Below are 20802 nucleotides of genomic sequence, written 5' to 3'. Positions count from 1 at the left end.
AAAAATGGGAAAAAATTCGTTCATGTTTACTGGGATCTGTTCTAAACACCACTAGATCTATTATCACACTGTTTCTCAGTTATAGCAAGAAGGTTCTGTCTCTTACTAAAAGACTATACCATTGTCTATGACTATGGAAGAAATTATATTCTATTCAAATTAAGCAAACATTAATATGAGTTTAACTCAAAACTTTAACTTTTCTAAGATTGGCTCTTACAGTTACATTAACAGAAAACCACAACAACATACTATATTAATTAAGCATGTTTAGGATGCAGGTTGGTGAAAGACACTTGAAAATTTCAAGATCTAAAACAAGATAAAATAATATTTATAGTTGATAAATATATGTCTTAGCAGCATTTGGCAATCTGGAAACAGTTATCTCAAATTACAGGTTATTATCATAGTTTTTTTATTTCTGTTGCAGTGTTTCTTAAATAATGTACATTTTTGTGGACACAGGTATGTTTTCAACATGGATTTAAAAAATTGAAACAACTGACAGGAATTCATTTATTGAACATTACAGATAATAGCTCATGATGGAGATATACAAGAAGGACTTTATAGAACATTTGTCCAGATGGAGAAAATCATCAAACAGGTATGATAAACATGGGTTTAGAGTGCATGACAGAGACAGTATGTTTTGCAGCCTTTCCTACCCAGTATTTCTGAAATGAATCTGAAATCACAATAAAAATAATCAAGTTATACCTGTTTGCAAAACTTTACAGGCAGACAGAAGTATTTTATGAATGTATATTATAGAAACGGCCCACTCTGCTTCCATTGCAAATCAAGTAAAATCAATACAAAAAGGTGTGAAATATTACATTTATCTGAATATTGGAAATACATTATTTCAAAATAGACATTTAAGAGTAAAGATTTAAGCAAGGTTTGCAAACCCTTATAGATCAAAAGAGTCCTGAATGTTTTTTGCTCCTAATACTAATTTTCTTTAGTCTGCAAATGGAAGATTAATACATTTAAAACTAAAGTATTTTGAAAAATAGTCCTCTTTCTAATGAAGTCAGGTCTGATATATGGAATATTGGATTTGGGAATGTTTTGCAAAGTTCTAAAATATACATTTAAAATGTATTTGTGGGCGGCATGGTGGCACAGTGGTAGTGCTGCTGCCTCGCAGTAAGGAGACCTGGGTTTGCTTCCCGGGTCCTCCCTGTGTGGAGTTTGCATGTTCTCCCCATGTCTGTGTGGGTTTCCTCCGGGTGCTTCAGTTTCCTCCCACAGTCCAAACACATCCTAAATTGGCCCTAGTGTGTGCTTGGGGTGTGTGTGTGTGTGTGTCCGTCCTGTGGTGGGTTGGTGCCCTGCCTGGGATTGGTTCCTGCCTTGCACCCTGTGTTGGCTGGGATTGGCTCCAGCAGACCCCCGTGACCTGTGACCCCTGTGTTCGGATTCAGCGGGTTGGAAAATGAATGGATGTATTTGCATTCAGATTTAATTATATAAACTCAAATTTGATGTATATGGAGTCAAGATTTGAAAATAATTAAATCAAAGTGATATATATTAAATTATTTCTGAATTTACAGCATTAAACCAAGAATTTAAATGAATGTAGAAAGTAAGTCAATTAGAATACTGTATATAGCTGGAGGTGAGGTGGAGTTAGTGTTGTATACTGTATATCTAGGCTGTGAATGAGGCAGATGAGAATGTGTGGAGATGCATGAAAGGAGTCATTTAAAACCAGAGCATTGTAGGGCAGCCAAGGAAGGATACTTCAGGTGGCATGAGCCACAGAACACTTGCCAAACCCAAGGCTCATTAAAATAGATTCTCATATTCCTCCTATGTTAGATTTACTTTTAGTAATAATTAACTAAAAGCCTTTAACACATCTACTTCTTTAACTGAGCAATTACTGTATTAAGTTCAAATTGTTATGTATGAAATCATTTTTAATATATAGTTTGACTAAATCCAGTATATTCAAAGTGATTTTTATATATTCAAAATTCCCTCTGTATCTTTTAGATTAACTGCATATATTTCAGCAGTAATAATAGTGACATGTTTGGAGATCTCTGACGGTGGCTGCTGTGTGCTGACACTCTATTAAACAGGAAACCAATTGCAAACTAGTATAGCTGCTCTTTGAAAGCTCCTTCTTAAACAGTATTTCAATGGGAAACAAACACACTCTTTACTTGCCCTTTGCAGGATTAGCCGCACACTTACCGCATAACGTGCTTGTCGCACTATTGTCAGAATATTTAAAGCTGAGCTCTTACCTGCCCTGTTGCTCTTTCTCCTTCCCTCTCTTCTTTAGTTTGTGTCTGCCCCAGCTGATGTTTCCTAGCCGCTAAGCCTGCTCAAGGAGGAAGGCTTTGTGTTCTTTTAATCTGAAGAAGGGAGCTAAAGCAGGATGATTGCCTGCTCATACAGTGCTTTGTGTACTTTAGTGCTGAAGGGAAAAACTCCTATTTTGAATAAAGTCTTATTACAAGATTTACAGAACTGCTCCACATCTCTGCCCATACTCAGCCAGTAAAACAATTTTGAAATGTAAATCCCTTGTGTTCTCCGTGCCAAGATAACTGCCCAAGACATGTGTATGAGTAATTCAGAATACTGTCTTTCTAGGATGAGGTGGTGATCTCCAACTACTCTATAAGGCCGTCCCCATCTGAAATGACAAGATACAAGAAGCCATTCTTAACTAAAAAGTGTGGAGTTTTGAAACTAGGAGCCTCCCACTCTCTATAGTAGTAATCATCCATAACATGTGCTAGTCTAAGTTTAAAAATTGTAAATTAAAAAAAAAAAAAAAAAAAAACTTCTGTTGGCTTGTTGCAAGTGTGCAGACTCAGTCTGTGTGCCAGCCAGTACCTCCTGAGAGATCAAACCAGCAGCACCAGCACCAGCCGAAGAGGCTGAAGGTGCCAGCATCTGTTGCGAAGAACCCGGTAGCTGTTCTAGAAAATTGAGTGAGATACCGTTTTCCTCATCCACACTGGATAAATTGGGTAGAAATCTGTCAGTGACAAGCCCCTCCCTTTCTACTAAAGAAAGAGGTTCTTTGCAGTTGGCCATGACCCGCAGGAACAGGGCAGCCAAGCCGATAGAAAACTTAAAGTAATTGTCTTCGAAGAATTTAGAGGGAACTTGACAGTAACACACCTCAACCAAGCCGTTCTCCATGGACTGAGCTAGAGAGAGGCAACACTTTCTAGTAGGGATGCACCGATACCGAAACGGGTATCTGGTATCGGCCTCAATACCACATTTTCTAAAGTACTCGTACTCGTTAAAAGTTCCCCGATACCGGGGACCGATACCACAGTCTGAGAAATGTCTATGTTTGAGCGGCGTGTAAGGGGTTAACCACAGGCGCCGAGTGCCCGCCCCCAGGCCCCGGCTGCAGCTCAGATCGGGGAGAAGGCGAGGCGAGACATGTCAGCCGTGTGGAACTATTTCAAAGTGAATGAAGACGACAAAACAAAGGCGGACTGCAAATTGTGCTCAGCGAAATTGTCCAGAGGAGGCTCAAAAGGTAGCGCATTTAACACAAGTAATTTAATCAAGCACCTAAAATCCCAACACGACAACGAGTACAAAGAGTTTACCCACGCTTCTAAACCAACACAACCCACGCTGCAGCAAACTCTTGCAAGACGAGAGAAAATGTCCAGAGACAATCCACGTGCTGTGAAAATAACACAGGCCATTATTGAGTACATTGCATTGAGTGACCAGCCACTCTCGGAGGTAGAAAATGTGGGATTCCTGCGTCTCCTCCATGTTCTGGAGCCCAGATATGATGTCCCAAGCCGCCGCTACATGACTGACACGGAGCTGCCTAAACTACCCGACTCCGTGAAAAAACATATCCACAGGCCCACTGCAAGCCTCCTCTGCGTTTAGTTTCACCACGGATATTTGGACAAGCAGTGTTAGCCCCGTGTCGCTAATTAGCCTAACCTCCCAGTGGATAGACGAGAGTTTCTTGTTTTTTTTGTTAAATTATATGACTAAAGCTGTTACCTATAAATTTAAATCATGTTTTTATTAAGTACTCGGTATCGGCAAGTACTCGGTATCGGCGAGTACTGAAATGCAAGTACTCGTACTCGTACTTGTTTTCCAAAAAAGTGGTATCGGTGCATCCCTACTTTCTAGCCAGTTGTCCAGGTTAGTCACAGCGAAAGCATCTGTGTTTAGTCCCAGCTGCAGAATTTCCCCGTTGGCATCTTCTGCTCAGGGTGACAGCCTGAGGGCCATCTGCAATGACGTCAGCCTGAGCTTAAACTTGAGAAAGGTGAAAGGGAGTACCGGTAGGTATGGTAGGTTTGAGGGAAGGAAAGGATGAGCCATAGTCTGTAGCTGGTTGCTCCAATGATTTCCCATTGAAATACTGTTTAAGAACAAGTTTTCTAAGAGCAGTTGTGTTAGTTTGCCATCGGTTTACCATATAAGATAGTGTCAGCGTGCAGTAGCTACTGTCAGAGACAGTGAATAGGCAGAGATAGCGGTTACAATATATGTACATATCATATACAGTGGTGTGAAAAACTATTTGCCCCCCTTCCTGATTTCTTATTCTTTTGCATGTTTGTCACACAAAATGTTTCTGATCATCAAACACATTTAACCATTAGTCAAATATAACACAAGTAAACACAAAATGCAGTTTTTAAATGATGGTTTTTATTATTTAGGGAGAAAAAAAATCCAAACCTACATGGCCCTGTGTGAAAAAGTAATTGCCCCCTTGTTAAAAAATAACCTAACTGTGGTGTATCACACCTGAGTTCAATTTCCGTAGCCACCCCCAGGCCTGATTACTGCCACACCTGTTTCAATCAAGAAATCACTTAGATAGGAGCTGCCTGACACAGAGAAGTAGACCAAAAGCACCTCAAAAGCTAGACATCATGCCAAGATCCAAAGAAATTCAGGAACAAATGAGAACAGAAGTAATTGAGATCTATCAGTCTGGTAAAGGTTATAAAGCCATTTCTAAAGCTTTGGGACTCCAGCGAACCACAGTGAGAGCCATTATCCACAAATGGCAAAAACATGGAACAGTGGTGAACCTTCCCAGGAGTGGCCGGCCGACCAAAATTACCCCAAGAGCGCAGAGACGACTCATCCGAGAGGTCACAAAAGACCCCAGGACAACGTCTAAAGAACTGCAGGCCTCACTTGCCTCAATTGGGCAAAAACGGCCTGCATGGCAGATTTCCAAGACGCAAACCACTGTTAAGCAAAAAGAACATTAGGGCTCGTCTCAATTTTGCTAAGAAACATCTCAATGATTGCCAAGACTTTTGGGAAAATACCTTGTGGACTGATGAGACAAAAGTTGAACTTTTTGGAAGGCAAATGTCCCATTACATCTGGCGTAAAAGGAACACAGCATTTCAGAAAAAGAACATCATACCAACAGTAAAATATGGTTGTGGTAGTGTGATGGTCTGGGGTTGTTTTGCTGCTTCAGGACCTGGAAGGCTTGCTGTGATAGATGGAACCATGAATTCTACTGTCTACCAAAAAATCCTGAAGGAGAATGTCCGGCCATCTGTTCGTCAACTCAAGCTGAAGCGATCTTGGGTGCTGCAACAGGACAATGACCCAAAACACACCAGCAAATCCACCTCTGAATGGCTGAAGAAAAACAAAATGAAGACTTTGGAGTGGCCTAGTCAAAGTCCTGACCTGAATCCAATTGAGATGCTATGGCATGACCTTAAAAAGGCGGTTCATGCTAGAAAACCCTCAAATAAAGCTGAATTACAACAATTTTGCAAAGATGAGTGGGCCAAAAATTCCTCCAGAGCGCTGTAATAGACTCATTGCAAGTTATCACAAACGCTTGATTGCAGTTATTGCTGCTAAGGGTGGCCTAACCAGTTATTAGGTTCAGGGGGCAATTACTTTTTCACACAGGGCCATGTAGGTTTGGATTTTTTTTTCTCCCTAAATAATAAAAACCACCATTTACAAACTGCATTTTGTGTTTACTTGTGTTATATTTGACTAATGGTTAAATGTGTTTGATGATCAGAAACATTTTGTGTGACAAACATGCAAAAGAATAAGAAATCAGGAAGGGGGCAAATAGTTTTTCACACCACTGTACTATATATATATATATATATATATATATATATATATATTATTTATAGCATTCGTAGTCTGAATCACAATCTGATTGTATGAGTGGTTACCTACCAGGTAACGCTTGTGGTTGGTCTGCAAGTCGGCAAACATCCGCCACGGTGCCCTCTCAGTTGCGAGAAGCAGATCATAGAATGTTGCATAGTTTACTGTCAAATAATGCAAAGAGTACGCAACATGCGTTTCGCCCTTATTTTGGGCTCATCATGTATATGTGTAATATATAAAATATTACCTTATATACTCGTGTATAAGTATAGTTTTGAAACCTGAAAAATCAATCATAAAATCAGACCCCAACTTATACAGCCGTTCAAAAATATGAGTTACATTTTTGGGTTTTTTTGTTTTTTTTTTGACATTTTACTTCCTCCAATCTCACTCCAGTTTCTCATAAACATTGAATTTTGTTGCAGCAGCACAGTTGTCAATTGTGTACTGGCAGTTCACCTTTGGCTAGAATGGGCCTATGCTTTTCGAGAAAAGAAAGTTTACTTGTAATATGATTGGAAGATTGATTAAGTATTCAGTGAATGTAAAACATGAAGCTGACAGGATTCAGAAATTTGATTTGTGGATTAATAAATCTGAAGGAGTCAGAGATCAGGATAAGTCTTACTCACAAAACTGGTTTCTCTTGCTGTATGTCAAACTCTGTGTTAAAAAAAAAAAAAAAAAGAATAAATCCCTGTACTCATGCTGATCTCTTCTAACAATATAATGTAGCTCCAGTTTTGGGGGACTCCCCTATCCATAGTATACACCCAAGACATCAAAACTGAAAAGAACAATTCATTTTTTTTTCTGTAGACTAATTATCTTTTTATTTAAAAAATAAGTATTTTGTCATCAGCTTTTTTTGGAGAATCTTACTTGAGTTTCTGTAATAAAATTGGCTTTTTGTGAACTTTTAAAATGTTGGGATATATTTGTTTTAAAAATAATTAGGAAATACTTGGATATGAGTGCACAGAAGCTGAAAATAAAGATTCTGGAATTGAAGACGACTGCCAAGAGGAAAACTATGGGGATGTCTTGTGGGATATGCGCGATGAGCAAGAACAAATAGAAGCTTTTAAGCAAGCATCAAAACGTTCTTGTCTGCTTGGTTTTGATAAAGTAGGTAAAACTTTTTTGTGTTTTTGCAGATTAAATATCCAGAGAATGAGATGAATTTCAATTAATAGTTTCAGTAGACTAGACTGTAGTGCTTTATCAGATAATTTGTGTTGTTAGAAGACAAGACTGTGAATCTTAGAGATCAATATAATAATGAGTCAGTGGAGTGCTCCTTTGTATAGTAAGGGGTGACATATGGGATTAGCTCTGCCCTTTAAGAGTATTTTGGGATCTGGAGTGAATGTGAAGTTATCTTATCCTTTGTTGATACAGTAAGAACAGCAAGATGGCAGAGAACATGGAAGGGTAAGGCACGCACTGGACTAATAAAAAATTGTTTTCGTTGTACTTAAGGCATAGTGACACAAAATAGAATTTAAGGTCAATTTTAATGGTATTTACTGATCAGATGACTGAAGTTCAGTTCAAGTCACAATTTTCTTATGTATTCATGTTTATTGTATGTTCTGATTACAGGCTAACAGTATTTACTAATATCTATAAAAAATAATTTAGTATTAAAAAGTATTTAACCATAGCACATTTCAATATATTTAAACACAAAAATGTACCCATCAAGAGAACTTAAATTTCATATTATGTTCGTGTGCAATAGAAAATAATTATTTGAATTTGATGGGTATATTCAATCTGTTAGGAAGAGTTTGGAGATTGTTCAGGGAAGCAAGCCACTGTATACAAAATCTGTGGTGTAATGTTTGGTATCCTTTCTTATCAAACAAAAGTTAATTTTCTGTAAAGACGAGCAAGAAAATTGTATTCAGGATAAACCAAACTTGAATTCTAAGGACATTTCTTGAAATGGTCATAATTCTGGTAATCTAATTCATCAACTGTTTTATTTTTTTCCTACTGTGTGTTGTCATTTCCAGGCACACATAAAACCCAAAAAAGGCTTAAGTTTCCAAAAACAGACCTGAAATCCTCATTATTAGAAAGTAAGTTTGGCTTTCAAACTCAAGAAGCAGGCTTCTGCCTTGCACCATTGAAAGGGACCAAAGCCCATAGATTCCAAAATACGAGAGCAGAACCATGATAACTTCTCACACAATGGAACAGAATAAGAGTTTCTTAAAATCATATAGTTTATTGACAAAGAATTTAAAAAGTAAGTAAACTGCAGAAAGTTGCCTCAAAATGCGACAACAAGAAAGATCAAAAACCATGTTCAGAAAGTATTTGGTAGTTAAGTCATGGCAACTGGACTTCTTTCTTTTATTGCTCATCCAAGCAGCTTCTTCAGTCTGAGGGATGTTGTTAGAGACCACAGTTTTATCCTTCAGATTAGTTTCACTTCACACCTGCCCTGAATAGGCTTGTTGAGTAAAACAAAGGAAGGGGAGGTGTGGGTAGATGTAACCGTCACACCTTTTAACAGCCCCTCCTACCCCCATAGAGTGGGTCGTTAAGAGTGGTCAGACTGAAGAAGCTGCTTGGATGAGAAGTGAAACGTATCTACCTAGCAAGAAAGAAGTCCAGTTGCCATGACTCAACTACCAGATAATTTCACCAGGATGACTGAGAATCTTCACAGACATATTCAGAAAGCAGAGAACAAAACTGTTTTGTCTCTGGATTAAACAGACACAAAATAACAAAGTCCATGCAAAGCTATACTCACAAAAAGAGCTGCAAAGCGGGAAGTGATTCCAAATTCAGTTACATTTATTTTGTGGTAAAGCACAATACAAAAAAAAAACAACAGGTTAAATTACACTGTAGTAAAATAATTATGAAGGCTCTGGAACTGAATTCCAACTAACTTACCCACCATGGACTAAGGTGTTTCCCAGTATGAGATTTTTGTTAACAATTCCATAAAACACCTAACAAATGGATCCTTTATTTTAAAACACACATAAGGAGTCCAATACTACAAAAACTTTAAACTAGCAAAAGTCCAAAAACCTGAAAATCAAAAAACTTATAAAAATAAAAGAATAAAGAATCCAGTAATATAAGCTGAACAACACCAGTAGGAGGTAAAGCCTATGCAAAGGGCATCTTAAATCTTGCATAGTTCAAGTCTAGTCCCACAGCTACAGGATCAGAGGACAGAGAACAAGGTGGACATCTAGTAGAACTAACTTAATTACAAAGGCATCAGAATTTACAAACATAAATGCCTAAAAACAGCAAATAACAAAATTATTAACACAAAATAAACAGATATAACAAATGAAAATAGGGCCAGGGACAGAGCGTTGGATAAACCATAACATCTCATAGTGGAGGTGATTAAATCACTTAAGCTGATCTGGCTCAAGCTATCCAGAGTTGTAGATTTTATTTATTATGACCGATATTTAATGACATGTAGTATTTTGCATGAATACAAACCTGCACTTCTGTATATTTTAACGATATTAAAGAGATACCCCCTTGTATTGTATGTTTTTCTCTGGGTATCTTGTTTTGACTCCCCTGTTCTAAAAATTAGGATGTCAGTTACTTTTGTGCTATTTGTAATTATGCCCTGTGATGAACTGACACCTTGTCTATGGTACTTGTGCTACCAGATGACTGGCTTCCTGTAACTTTAACCTCTTTGTACGAGTTAGAAGATGAATAGAGAGAATTATAAAAAAAAAAAATGTATATTTAGTTGTCCAAGTTAAAAAGCGTTGTATAGGCAAAACTAGAATTACATTATACCCTTTTATGTTTATTAAGTATATTGAGCGGCTGAATGACATGGTGGTTGCTCCTTCACCCATTCCACCACTTCTTGTATCAGGAGGACCTGGCTCTGGAAAATCTCTTCTTTTGTCTAAATGGTGAGATATTTTACAATAATTCTTCAGGTTTTAAGTAAGAACCTGTTTGATTCCTAAAGATTGTAATTTAAAAAACAAGGCCTCGGAGTATTAAAAATGTGGAAGAATATTTTGCTTTGAACCGTTTGTGTTAATCTCTTTACAGGATTGAGCTACAACAAAAACGATCTCCAAGCACATTAATTCTTTATCATTTTGTGGGAAGACCTCTCTCCACAAGTTCAGAGCCAGTGCTTATAATTAAACGCTTTACAGTAAAGGTAAAATGTGACATGTAAAATTATGCATAGTTAATTTAAAAATGTCAATGTATAGTATGTTGCAGAATATTTTATCCATTATTAACTTTTTTTGTTCCATAATATCTATTAATGCAGCTGCTTCAGCATTCCTGGTCAGTTTCCACATTGTCCTTGGATCCTTGCAAGATTCTTGAGGAGTTTCCTCGATGGCTGGAGAAGTTATCCACTCGCCACCAAGGCAACATAATCATTATTATCGATTCTATTGATCAAATTGAAGTAGGTGGCCGTAATCCGTTGTGTATATATTTATAAAGAGTTAAAACTGCTGGAACTACATTTTTATATTTTATTGCATTTTTTTAATATACCACATAATTACTATTTCAGCAAGCTCAAAGACACATGAAGTGGTTGATTGATCCACTGCCAGTCAATGTCAGAGTAATTGTGTCTGTAAATGTTGAGACATGTCCACAAGCTTGGAGGTATGTTTAATTCTTTACTCTGAGTACACAACTGTCCATGATGGGATTTTGTATTTTACTCAGACATAAGCCATTTTCTTTCATATTTTGTTTATTTAATGTAGCATGTATATTAGTCAGTGTTCATAGTGTGTTTTTTTGTATGCTAAGGATTTTTCCTGATTAATACATCCAAGGTGCACAATTAATTCAGCACAACCTTTTATGCATATATTCAAGTAAATGCTGAATTTCCTTGTGTGTTGTATACTTTTACAATGTTGACCAATAAAGTTACATATTTTATATAGTAAATATGTAATTGATAGTTATATGGAAAGAGTGCAGATATTCAGTTCCTTAACATTTCAGTATCTTCTGCCGTTCGTTGCAGTGAAATGTATGATTTCAAATCTATCTTAGCTGGTAATATCAATTAACTAATCAAACACCTATATAACATTTTGGTGCTTGTATGAGCTGAAATAACTCATACTATTACAAGAAATATGATAAGTTGATTGGAATAAGATGATGATATTTTATAATGCATATAAATGTACAGTTCATGTCGTTTTATTAATACATATTTGCATTTAAACTTTATGAAATTAGAATTCACTGCACAGTTTACCACATGCACAATTTCTAGACTTTTAAAAAAAAAATACATAAATATTACCTTGTGTTTTTGTTTTGTTTTTTTTTTTTTTGTTGTTTTTTTGGAAAAAGTTAGACGTAGTAGTAAATCACACATTTTAGTAAAGGTCTTAAATTAAAGAATGAAATAAGCAAACAAAGAAACAGCCCTTCTTTTTTTATTATACAAGTATGTTAAAATTAGTTATTCTGGACTAACTTGTAATTAAAATCTAATAAAAAAAAGTCAGCACAGTATTATATTCTTTTAATCATGTATTTCCTAAATAACTGAATGAGCATCTCAACTGTTGAATTTTTAATTGTCAGTGAGCTCAATTGTTGCTTTGTCATTTCTTATTGTTTGCTTATTCAGTAAACATTCTTTGTTTAAAAATCAAGGTTATGGCCCACGCTTCATCTTGATCCACTTAGCCCAAAAGATGTAAAATCAGTTATTTACGCTGAATGCCAAAGAATGGATATAATCCTTACCAAAGAGCAGGTATTTATTATTATTTTTTTATACTTAACATGATCTAGTTTAATTTGGTACCAATATCTGATATTTTTCCTGTTAGTTAATACTCCCTTCTTTGAATTTTATTTTTCAGTTATTGTATGTTAAATTAAGATTTTTTAAAGCCATAATGTTAATTTGACTTCTAAATGTTTGTTTTGCATTTTTTATATAGCCCATTATTCCCAATCAGTTAAAGGTTACATAATTTTAAACATTCTGATATTTAAAATAGTGTCTTTCTTACAGCCGATAAGAGTGTATATTTCATATCAGAACCACTTTCCAGATATTTACACAATATTCCTAAATGTGCTGTTTACATTTATAGGAAAAGAAAGTGGAAAAACATTGTCGCTCTGCAGCTACATGCAATGCCCTGTATGTGACTTTGATGGCCAAAATTATTGGAAGGTGCAGTATGAAATAATAATTAACATTTACTTTTCTTAACAAAAACATTGTTATAAGGTTAAAAAAAATCCATTTATGTCAAATTATCTATAAATTTTATTGAAATAGTTTTAAAAATGCCGGGGATACTGATGCAATACTACAGCGATGTTTCCAGTGTCAGGATACAGTGTCCCTTTACAGAATGGCAATGAGATCTCTTCAGGACATCATGTCAACAGACAGGGATAAGCAGCTGATGAGAGAGGTAAGATTAAAAATGCTAGAAGTAAATACAGTTATATTTATTATTGTAATGTGTTTAACTAAATAGTGAATCATTTTAATATTGCATTAACAACTGAAATAATTTGGATAATGTTATGAATATGTATGATTGATGTACATCATTTTAGAAATAAAGGAAAATTAATTATTCACTGACTTAAACAGCATATTTGTAATTTTTTTCCCCCCAGATAGTTTGTCTTATGTATGTCAGTCACAATGGTATCAGTGAATCTGAACTAATTGAGATGTTTTCTGATTTGACGTGGCCACGACTTTCTTTCCTTCTGCATAAGCTTCAGAATATGTGCATTATAAAATATGTCTGTGGACTTCTTATGTTTCAGCATTTGCAGGTAAATCAAATGTACTGTGTTGCCTTCTTTTTGACATAATGTGTTGTGTATTTATGCAAATAAAAATAAGCTTGCCTGAAATGTGCAGTGGTTGTGACCTGTATGTCCAACAAGATTTAAAGATGTTTTGTTAAAAGATAAGTGAGTGGTGTCATATTGTCCTTGGAAGGTGCTGTATAGTTTTCAGTATAGATAGATAGATAGATAGATAGATAGATAGATAGATAGATAGATAGATAGATAGATAGATAGATAGATAGATAGATAGATAGATAAACTAATATTTAGAAATCACCTATATAAAAACACCTGTTTCCTATTATTCACCTATTCACATTAAACTATGGTGATCTGGAAATTTCCTTGTTTATTAACATTAACAGATGAACATATCTTTCTAAGTAAGGGGGTGATAACTTTAAATGCTGAACATGCATTAGCAACCATCAATTACTTAACTGCTGAATTATTGTATTTACTAGCAAAATACCCGCGCTTCGCAGCGGAGAAGTAGTGTGTTAAAGAGGTTATAAAAAAGTAAAGGAAACATTTTAAAAATAACGTAACATGATTGTCAATGTAATTGTGTTGTCATTGTTATGAGTGTTGCTGTCATATATATATACATATACACATATACACACACATATACACACATATACAGATATATTATATATACATATACACATATATTTTTTATATATATATTTTTTATATATATATAATATATATATATATATATATATATATATATATATATATATATATATATATATATATATATACACACATACATACATACATACATATACACACATAGATGCACTTACAATAACATAGAAATCAATATAAACAACATTAACATCATTATCATATGAGAATATGAAGTAATATATAAGAAGCACATTTCATATAAATATAAATTATTAAACATTAAAATCTTCTATAATTTGCTACCGTGGCTTTTCGTTGGTCTGTCCAGGATTTTAAATCACCTGTAGCTTGCAAACCGTTTCACCTATTGACTTGAAATCTGGTACACATATAATACGTCACGTCTGCTATCCGCTTTATGGGTGATGATTGTATTACTCTTTTTATGTTTATTTTATTTTAGAATCAACTCCTATCTGCGCACACCAGGGCGGCCGTGGGCAGATGCGTATGGTGTATTCACTCCATGTTATCGTGCATTGCGCTGTCACTGGTATTTTGATAAAAGAATTTGAACAATATATAAGAAGCGTATAAATTATTAAACAGTAAAACATTAACATTTAAGAAGTAAACTTACATTGAGTACTACTGCAGTGCCTTCGGGTATACCTCATTTTTTCTTTGCCCATTACATGCTTAAATGTATAAATTTTTTGGTGTACCTAGCCGAGAACACGCGACATATAACCGACCGTGGGAGAAGCATGGATTTTAAACACGCGTTGAGTTCATCTGCTGGTCTCCCTCGTGGAATAACTGGTAATGTTTGACTAAAATGTACAGCGAGTAAAACGACATTACCTCCTTTTTTTTTTTTTACGATCTCTGAGATGTTGCTTTTTTCGGTTCAAGGCTTCATAAGCTGTTTTATGTTGTATGGTGTACTTATCCCAAACCATCATCTTTGAATGTTGCAAGACTTTCGCCTTGTATGTAGATCGGGGTAATTACATTCATTGCATTCCTAGTCTGAATCACAATCTGATTGTATGGGTGGTTACCTGGCACTGTAGGGTTGCCACCCGTCCTTTAAAATACGGAATCGTGCCGCGTTTGAGAATGAAATTGCGCGTCCCGTTTTGAATCAATACTGGACGGGATTTATCCCGTATTTTTTTTATCATTTTTTTTTTAAAGCAGCGTCTCATGCAAATCATCCCACACGCATTTTATGAAGATGCCTCCTTTCGTACTTTTGATTGGGTAATACTTGATGTCATCGTTAGTTTGATTGGTGTTTTTAACTGTCCAGTGAGGAGGGCGTGTCTTTTAAGTAGAGTCTGCAAAGTGTTGGCACTGAGATGTGGCGTCAGCGCCATAGTTGAAGCCCCTAACGTTGCGGTCAGCAAGTTGGCTAACATCCGCCATGTGCCGTCTTTCAGTTGCGAGAAGCAGATCATAGAATGGTTGAAACTGTTGCCCCTAACGTTGCGCCACGGCGTGTGGTTCGTTTATACCTCGTGTCTTCTCATTAAACTTTTATCTCGCGAATATGTTATTGCAATCCGCAGCGGGAGTGTTTCTATAAACTTAATTTAAAGTTACGTTTTACACCGTGCTTTGTTTCCCTTATGAACATGCTTGTATGCTTAACTCGCTCCGTTCTCAATTGTTTAATTAATTTTTTGCTGTTCGCTGTTTGCGGCTGTTCCTCCATTTCCCCCTACTTCGTTCTTTTATCTCACGAATATATTATTGCAATCCTTAACGGGAGCGTTTCAATAAACTGATTGAAAATAGTTTTGCATTTACCTTTTTAGTAAAAGGCGAGCTTTTAAGCCTGAGAAATCACCCCGTAAATGCACACGTTTAATTGGACATGTGTTAATATGTATGGTTACACAGTATTAAAAGACAGTGAACAACGTCAGTTACCTTTCTTCCCGCGTTTGATAAAAGGTGAGCTTTTAAGCCTGAGAAATCACCCCGTAAATGCACACGTTTAATTGCACATGTGTTAATATGTATGCTTACACAGTATTAAAAGACAGTCAAAAATTAACGTCATTTACCTTCGTTCCCGCGTGTGACTCGTGCTGTAAATGTCTTCCTTGTTTTTAGTTCACGTGATTACGTAGGAGGCGTGATGACGCGATACGTGACTCCGCCTCCTCCATTACAGTGTATGGACAAAAAATATGTTCCAGTTATGACCATTACGCTTTGAATTTCGAAATGAAACCTGCCTAACTTTTGTAAGTAAGCTGTAAGGAATGAGCCTGCCAAATTTCAGCCTTCCACCTACACGGGAAGTTGGAGAATTAGTGATGAGTGAGTCAGTCAGTCAGTGAGTGAGTGAGTGAGTCAGTGAGGGCTTTGCCTTTTATTAGTATAGATTATTCTGTATATTGTACTTGATTTTACTAAGACACATTTTGGTGTGTGTATATACATATACATATACATATACATATACATTATATATATATATATATACATATTATATATATATCTATCTATATATATATATCTATATATATATATATATAAATATATTTGCAGCTGGAGATCCGCAAAAGGAGAAGAAATGAATCACGTATCATAAAGTATTTTTTATTTCTGACCTTTCAACCCCTACCAGGGGTCTTCATCAGAGGATAATGCTTAGACTTACAAGAATCAAAGGCAATATATAGCAACACATTTAGTGGGGGGGGGGGGGGGAGGTGACTAAGTCAGTATGATCAAGGGGGGGGGGGGGTTGTATAGTTTATTTATTATGTATATGTTCTTCTTAAGTTAGCATATGCTGGATTTATGTCCAAGTGTCTGTTGATGGCGTTTTCATATGATAGCCAAGACTCGGCCAGCTGTCTGGCACTTTTAGTACTGGCCTTAAATTTTACTTTTACATTATCCCAGTTGAATGTATGTCCTGTTGATTTAGTATGTGCATAGATCAATGATAGTGCGTCCTTTCTTCTGACGGCGTTGCGATGTTCCTGTACACGTGTTGAGATTCTTTTTGAAGTTTGTCCTATGTATACTGCTGAGCAAGAATTGAATGGGATACTATAAACTGCGTTTCATGTTTCTGCTGTCGATTTCTTGTTTTTGGCATTAAAGAGGACCGTGCGCAGATTGTTCGTGGGTTTATATATGGTAACTCAGCATTAAGTTAAGTGGGAGCCTTACGTGTACGTGCAAATTTGCTAATGTAGATCGTTGATAATTAAAAAGCTCAGAGTATCATTAAAAAAATTCAATATCGGTATTGGAAACAGAATAAAGTCACAGGAGTAAATGTAAACTAGTTGAAATGAATAAGAATAAGGAATCACAAGGAAAATATAGGGGAAGTGTAATCAACACAAAAACTGTATGTACATAACAAAATTTAAGCTTGAAATTTTGTAAATATGTTGTTATATCAAAATAATGAGTTATGTGACACTAAAATATAATTCACTGTATCTCAGCTACAGGGCAGAAGTGACTTTTTAAGTGAATATTAAGGAATGTAATGTCTTATTATATTGTTTTATGTTTGTAGGCTTGGGAAGCAGTTAGGCTTGAATACATGGATGGTGAGCAGCATTCTCCCTTTGTGTATAGGGAGAAGCTTATCAATTATTTTGATCAACATTTGAGGTACTGTATCCGATAATACTTTACTTTTAGTATACACTGTATAGCACATGAATGCTACCAAATTGGATGCTTAAAGTTTAACTTTTAATTGATGTTAAATGATAAATTCATTGTTTTTCAAGTTGAAATAATTTCTTCACAATCATCATACCCATGAAAATGGAAGAGTGGGCTAGTTATTTTTAATAATTTAGAAAATATGCTGCACTTTAAATTGCAGTTTCATGAGGCAAATTAGTATATACCCTGAAAAACGGCAAATTGCTTTACTTGCAAAGTATAGCATTTAATTTTTGAAAATGTAAAGGAATCTTGTATTTCTCCTTAACACAATGCAACAGCAATAGAAATTGTAGAAAGGTTGATATTTAATATGTTTTTTTTTCTTCAAAGTGTTGTGTGGTAGTATATTAGTTTACTTCAGTGTACCTTGCTCTTCTAAAGCTAATTATATGACCAAAAATATTCAATGTTTACAATTTATTACTTAAGCTTCTACTGGATTTTCATAAATGTTTTGTGATGTACATGTGATACATTTTCTCCTTTTTATGCCTTTATATGTAAATCTTCTAAATACATGTATCACTTACAGTCAAAACAGGGTCACATGGAGGGGGGCTGATGAGCTCCCATGGCTATTACAGCAACAGGGTGAGAAACAGAAACTGCACAGGTGTCTTCTTAATCTGTTTGTTTCACAGAATCTTTACAAAAGGTATGCTAAAATTTAACTTATTACTAAAGTATTACAAGTTAGCATTTTAGTCAGACATTTTTGTTGGAGTATTATGAGTATTAGCTAAACATGCAACCTTCTACAACATCAAACCGATTACGGCAAGCCAATATCAAATACAGCCTCTTGTATCCTGCCAAACTGAAAGTGGACGTTCAAGGTCAATACTACGTCTTCTCCAGCAAGGAGGAAGCAGAAAAGGAATTAAGAAAGCTGATCCCGACACTATTCTGAAACACAGTAGTGAGTCGCATCCTGTCATGGCATGGCAAGGAGATATCACCTCCTGTCTGATCCACTAGTAATGATACGGGTATTAATAATTATACATTCTTTACATTACTCAGACGCCTTCTATTTATGGCTTAATTACAGTTATAGACGTGTGTGGAAGAAATTGATTTTTTTTTCTTTTTTCCTTTTTACTACCCTAAAGGGGACTGTTTAACATCATACCCTTTGTTTATTGCAATTGTTATTATTGCATTAGGATTTACTATGCATATCCTGGACCACTTTCTAACACCATTCCCTGAGTTTATTATCTTAATACTTTAAGATTGCTGAAGATTTATATCTTATGCTTATAGTATGTTAATGATTATATTTTAGGCATATAGTATTTAGACTGTATTGGCACTCTACTGGTATCTCTACTTTCTAATCCTCAAACGCCACTGCGTGGGGGCTTGTCTTGCTTTGGACGTGCTCTGTCTCTAGGTATGTCAGAGGACTGGGACTTTGTGAAGTGGGTCCAGCCTCACGTGGGGAGGCAAAATGGGGGGGGGGGGTGGGGGGGATGAGGGGGGGGAGAGAAAGAGAACAGGCTATATCTAATCTATCCTTTTAATCCTTATAATTATAACTACCAACGTAACAATAGGCTGCATGGCAATTACCCGTGGGGAAATAGGAAATTAAGGTTAAAGCTGTCTCACTTCCAGTTAAGACTATAAAATGACATGAAAAATTCAGAATCAATGTCTCCATGATGGGACAGTTAACTTTGTGAGCTGGAATGTTAAAGGCCTGAATCACGAATTAAAGAGAAAGAAAGTATTCTCTCACCTAACAGGTTTAAACGCTAAAATAGTATTTTTACAGGAGACCCACTTACTAAGCAAGGATCAGTTCCGGCTGCAAAAGGACTGGACTGGCCAAATGTTCCTTTCTAGCTTTACTAAGAAAACTAGAGGTGTGGGAATCCTCATACATAGAACAGTGTCATTTGTAGCATCAGATGTAGTATCTGATCCTGAAAAGAGATATGTGATGGTCATGGGCAACTTATTTAACTGTAAAATGATTTTGGTAAATATTTATTCACTGAATGTCGATGATAAGGAATTCATGCAAAATGTATTTGCATCCATTCCCAATGTGAACACTCATAAAATTATAATGGCTGGGGACTTTAATTGTGTTTTAAATCCACTCTTAGATAGGACTTCTGTCACAGGGGGGATGACATCTAACACTGCAAAGACAATTACACAGTTTGTAACTGACCACAACTTATCAGACCCCTGGAGGTTTCTAAACCCAAATTCGAGAACATGTTCTTTCTACTGACCAGTACATCATTGCTACTCAAGAATTGATTATTTCTTTATAGATAATAATTTCTTGCCTACGATTAAATCTTGCAAGTATGATGCTATTGTTATTTCCGACCATGCACCTCTGATCTTGGAGCTAAAGTCACTATGCCCCACACACTCACCTCTCGGATGGTGCCTTAACCTGCTACTATTAGCAGACGAGAACTTTACTCAATTTATATCCAAACAAATCAGTTTTTCCTAGGGACAAATACATCTTCAGAGGTTTCTGCAGGAATATTCCGGGAAATTTTAAAGGCCTTCTTAAGAGGACAGATTATTTCATATCTTTCCCACAGGAATAAATTAGAAACCAAGAAAGTATCAGAGCTAAAAAATGAAATTACTAGAGTAGATGAAGAACATACCAGGCTTCCAAGCGAGGCTCTGCATTCAGAACTCAACCTCTTGACAACTAAAGAAACTGAACAACTAATTTATAAATCCAGGCATCATTACTATGAACACAGAGAGAAAGCTAATAAGCTTTTAGCTCAACAGATCCACAAGCAAGAAGTTCGCAATGCAATCCCAGTAATCACCAACATGAATGGAGATGAAATCATTGACCATAAAAATATAACGCACACATTTAGAGACTACTATAAATCCTTATATTCTACTGAGTTTAAAGAAGACAATACACAATCTAATGCATTTCTGGATACATTACAGATGCCACAAATAGGTATTTTTAGTGCAGAGGAATTGGATAAACCTCTGGCGCTATCAGAATTACTAGATGCTATAAAGTCACTTCAAGGCGGGAAAGCAGCAGGCTCTGATGGATACCCTGCAGAATTTTATAACAAAATTCTCCACTCGGCTAGCTCCCCTCCTATTAGCAACATTTACAGAAGCTAAAGACAATCAAATTCTACCTCAAACTTTTCGCCAAGCATTAATCACCGTCTTTCCTAAACAAAATAAGCAGTTATTACAATGTGCATGAGATAGACCAATTTCACTTCTGAATAATGATGTTAAGATACTCTCAAAAATCATAGCTAGAAGGATGGAGAAAGTGCTGCCTTCGGTAATATCACAAGATCAAACTGGATTTATCAAGGGTTGACACTTATCTTCCAATCTTCGACGCCTGTTTAATGTAATATAATCACCAACAAAGTCAAACACCTCAGAAATGTTATTATCATTGGATGCAGAAAAAGC

At 35.9% G+C, this 20802-nt stretch overlaps 1 protein-coding gene across 2 annotated transcripts in view; it reads left to right on the top strand.

Annotated features, from left to right (window-relative positions):
* The window catches only part of LOC114653490 (nephronophthisis 3), an 838883-nt gene that overhangs the window by 80194 nt on the left and 737887 nt on the right, over positions 1-20802 (top strand). For both annotated transcript variants that reach the window (XM_028803845.2, XM_051928813.1), the window contains exons 9-20: positions 536-610; positions 7108-7278; positions 9973-10076; positions 10222-10336; positions 10454-10597; positions 10709-10806; positions 11827-11929; positions 12276-12358; positions 12467-12605; positions 12817-12981; positions 17192-17289; positions 17885-18007. In XM_028803845.2, the coding sequence (XP_028659678.2) occupies positions 536-610; positions 7108-7278; positions 9973-10076; positions 10222-10336; positions 10454-10597; positions 10709-10806; positions 11827-11929; positions 12276-12358; positions 12467-12605; positions 12817-12981; positions 17192-17289; positions 17885-18007 (1418 nt within the window). The remainder of the gene's footprint in view (positions 1-535; positions 611-7107; positions 7279-9972; positions 10077-10221; positions 10337-10453; positions 10598-10708; positions 10807-11826; positions 11930-12275; positions 12359-12466; positions 12606-12816; positions 12982-17191; positions 17290-17884; positions 18008-20802) is intronic.

This window comes from Erpetoichthys calabaricus, chromosome 6, assembly GCF_900747795.2.
Source record: "Erpetoichthys calabaricus chromosome 6, fErpCal1.3, whole genome shotgun sequence".
Taxonomy (NCBI): Eukaryota; Metazoa; Chordata; class Cladistia; order Polypteriformes; family Polypteridae; genus Erpetoichthys; species Erpetoichthys calabaricus.
This window is presented reverse-complemented; position numbering and strand designations above follow the sequence as displayed.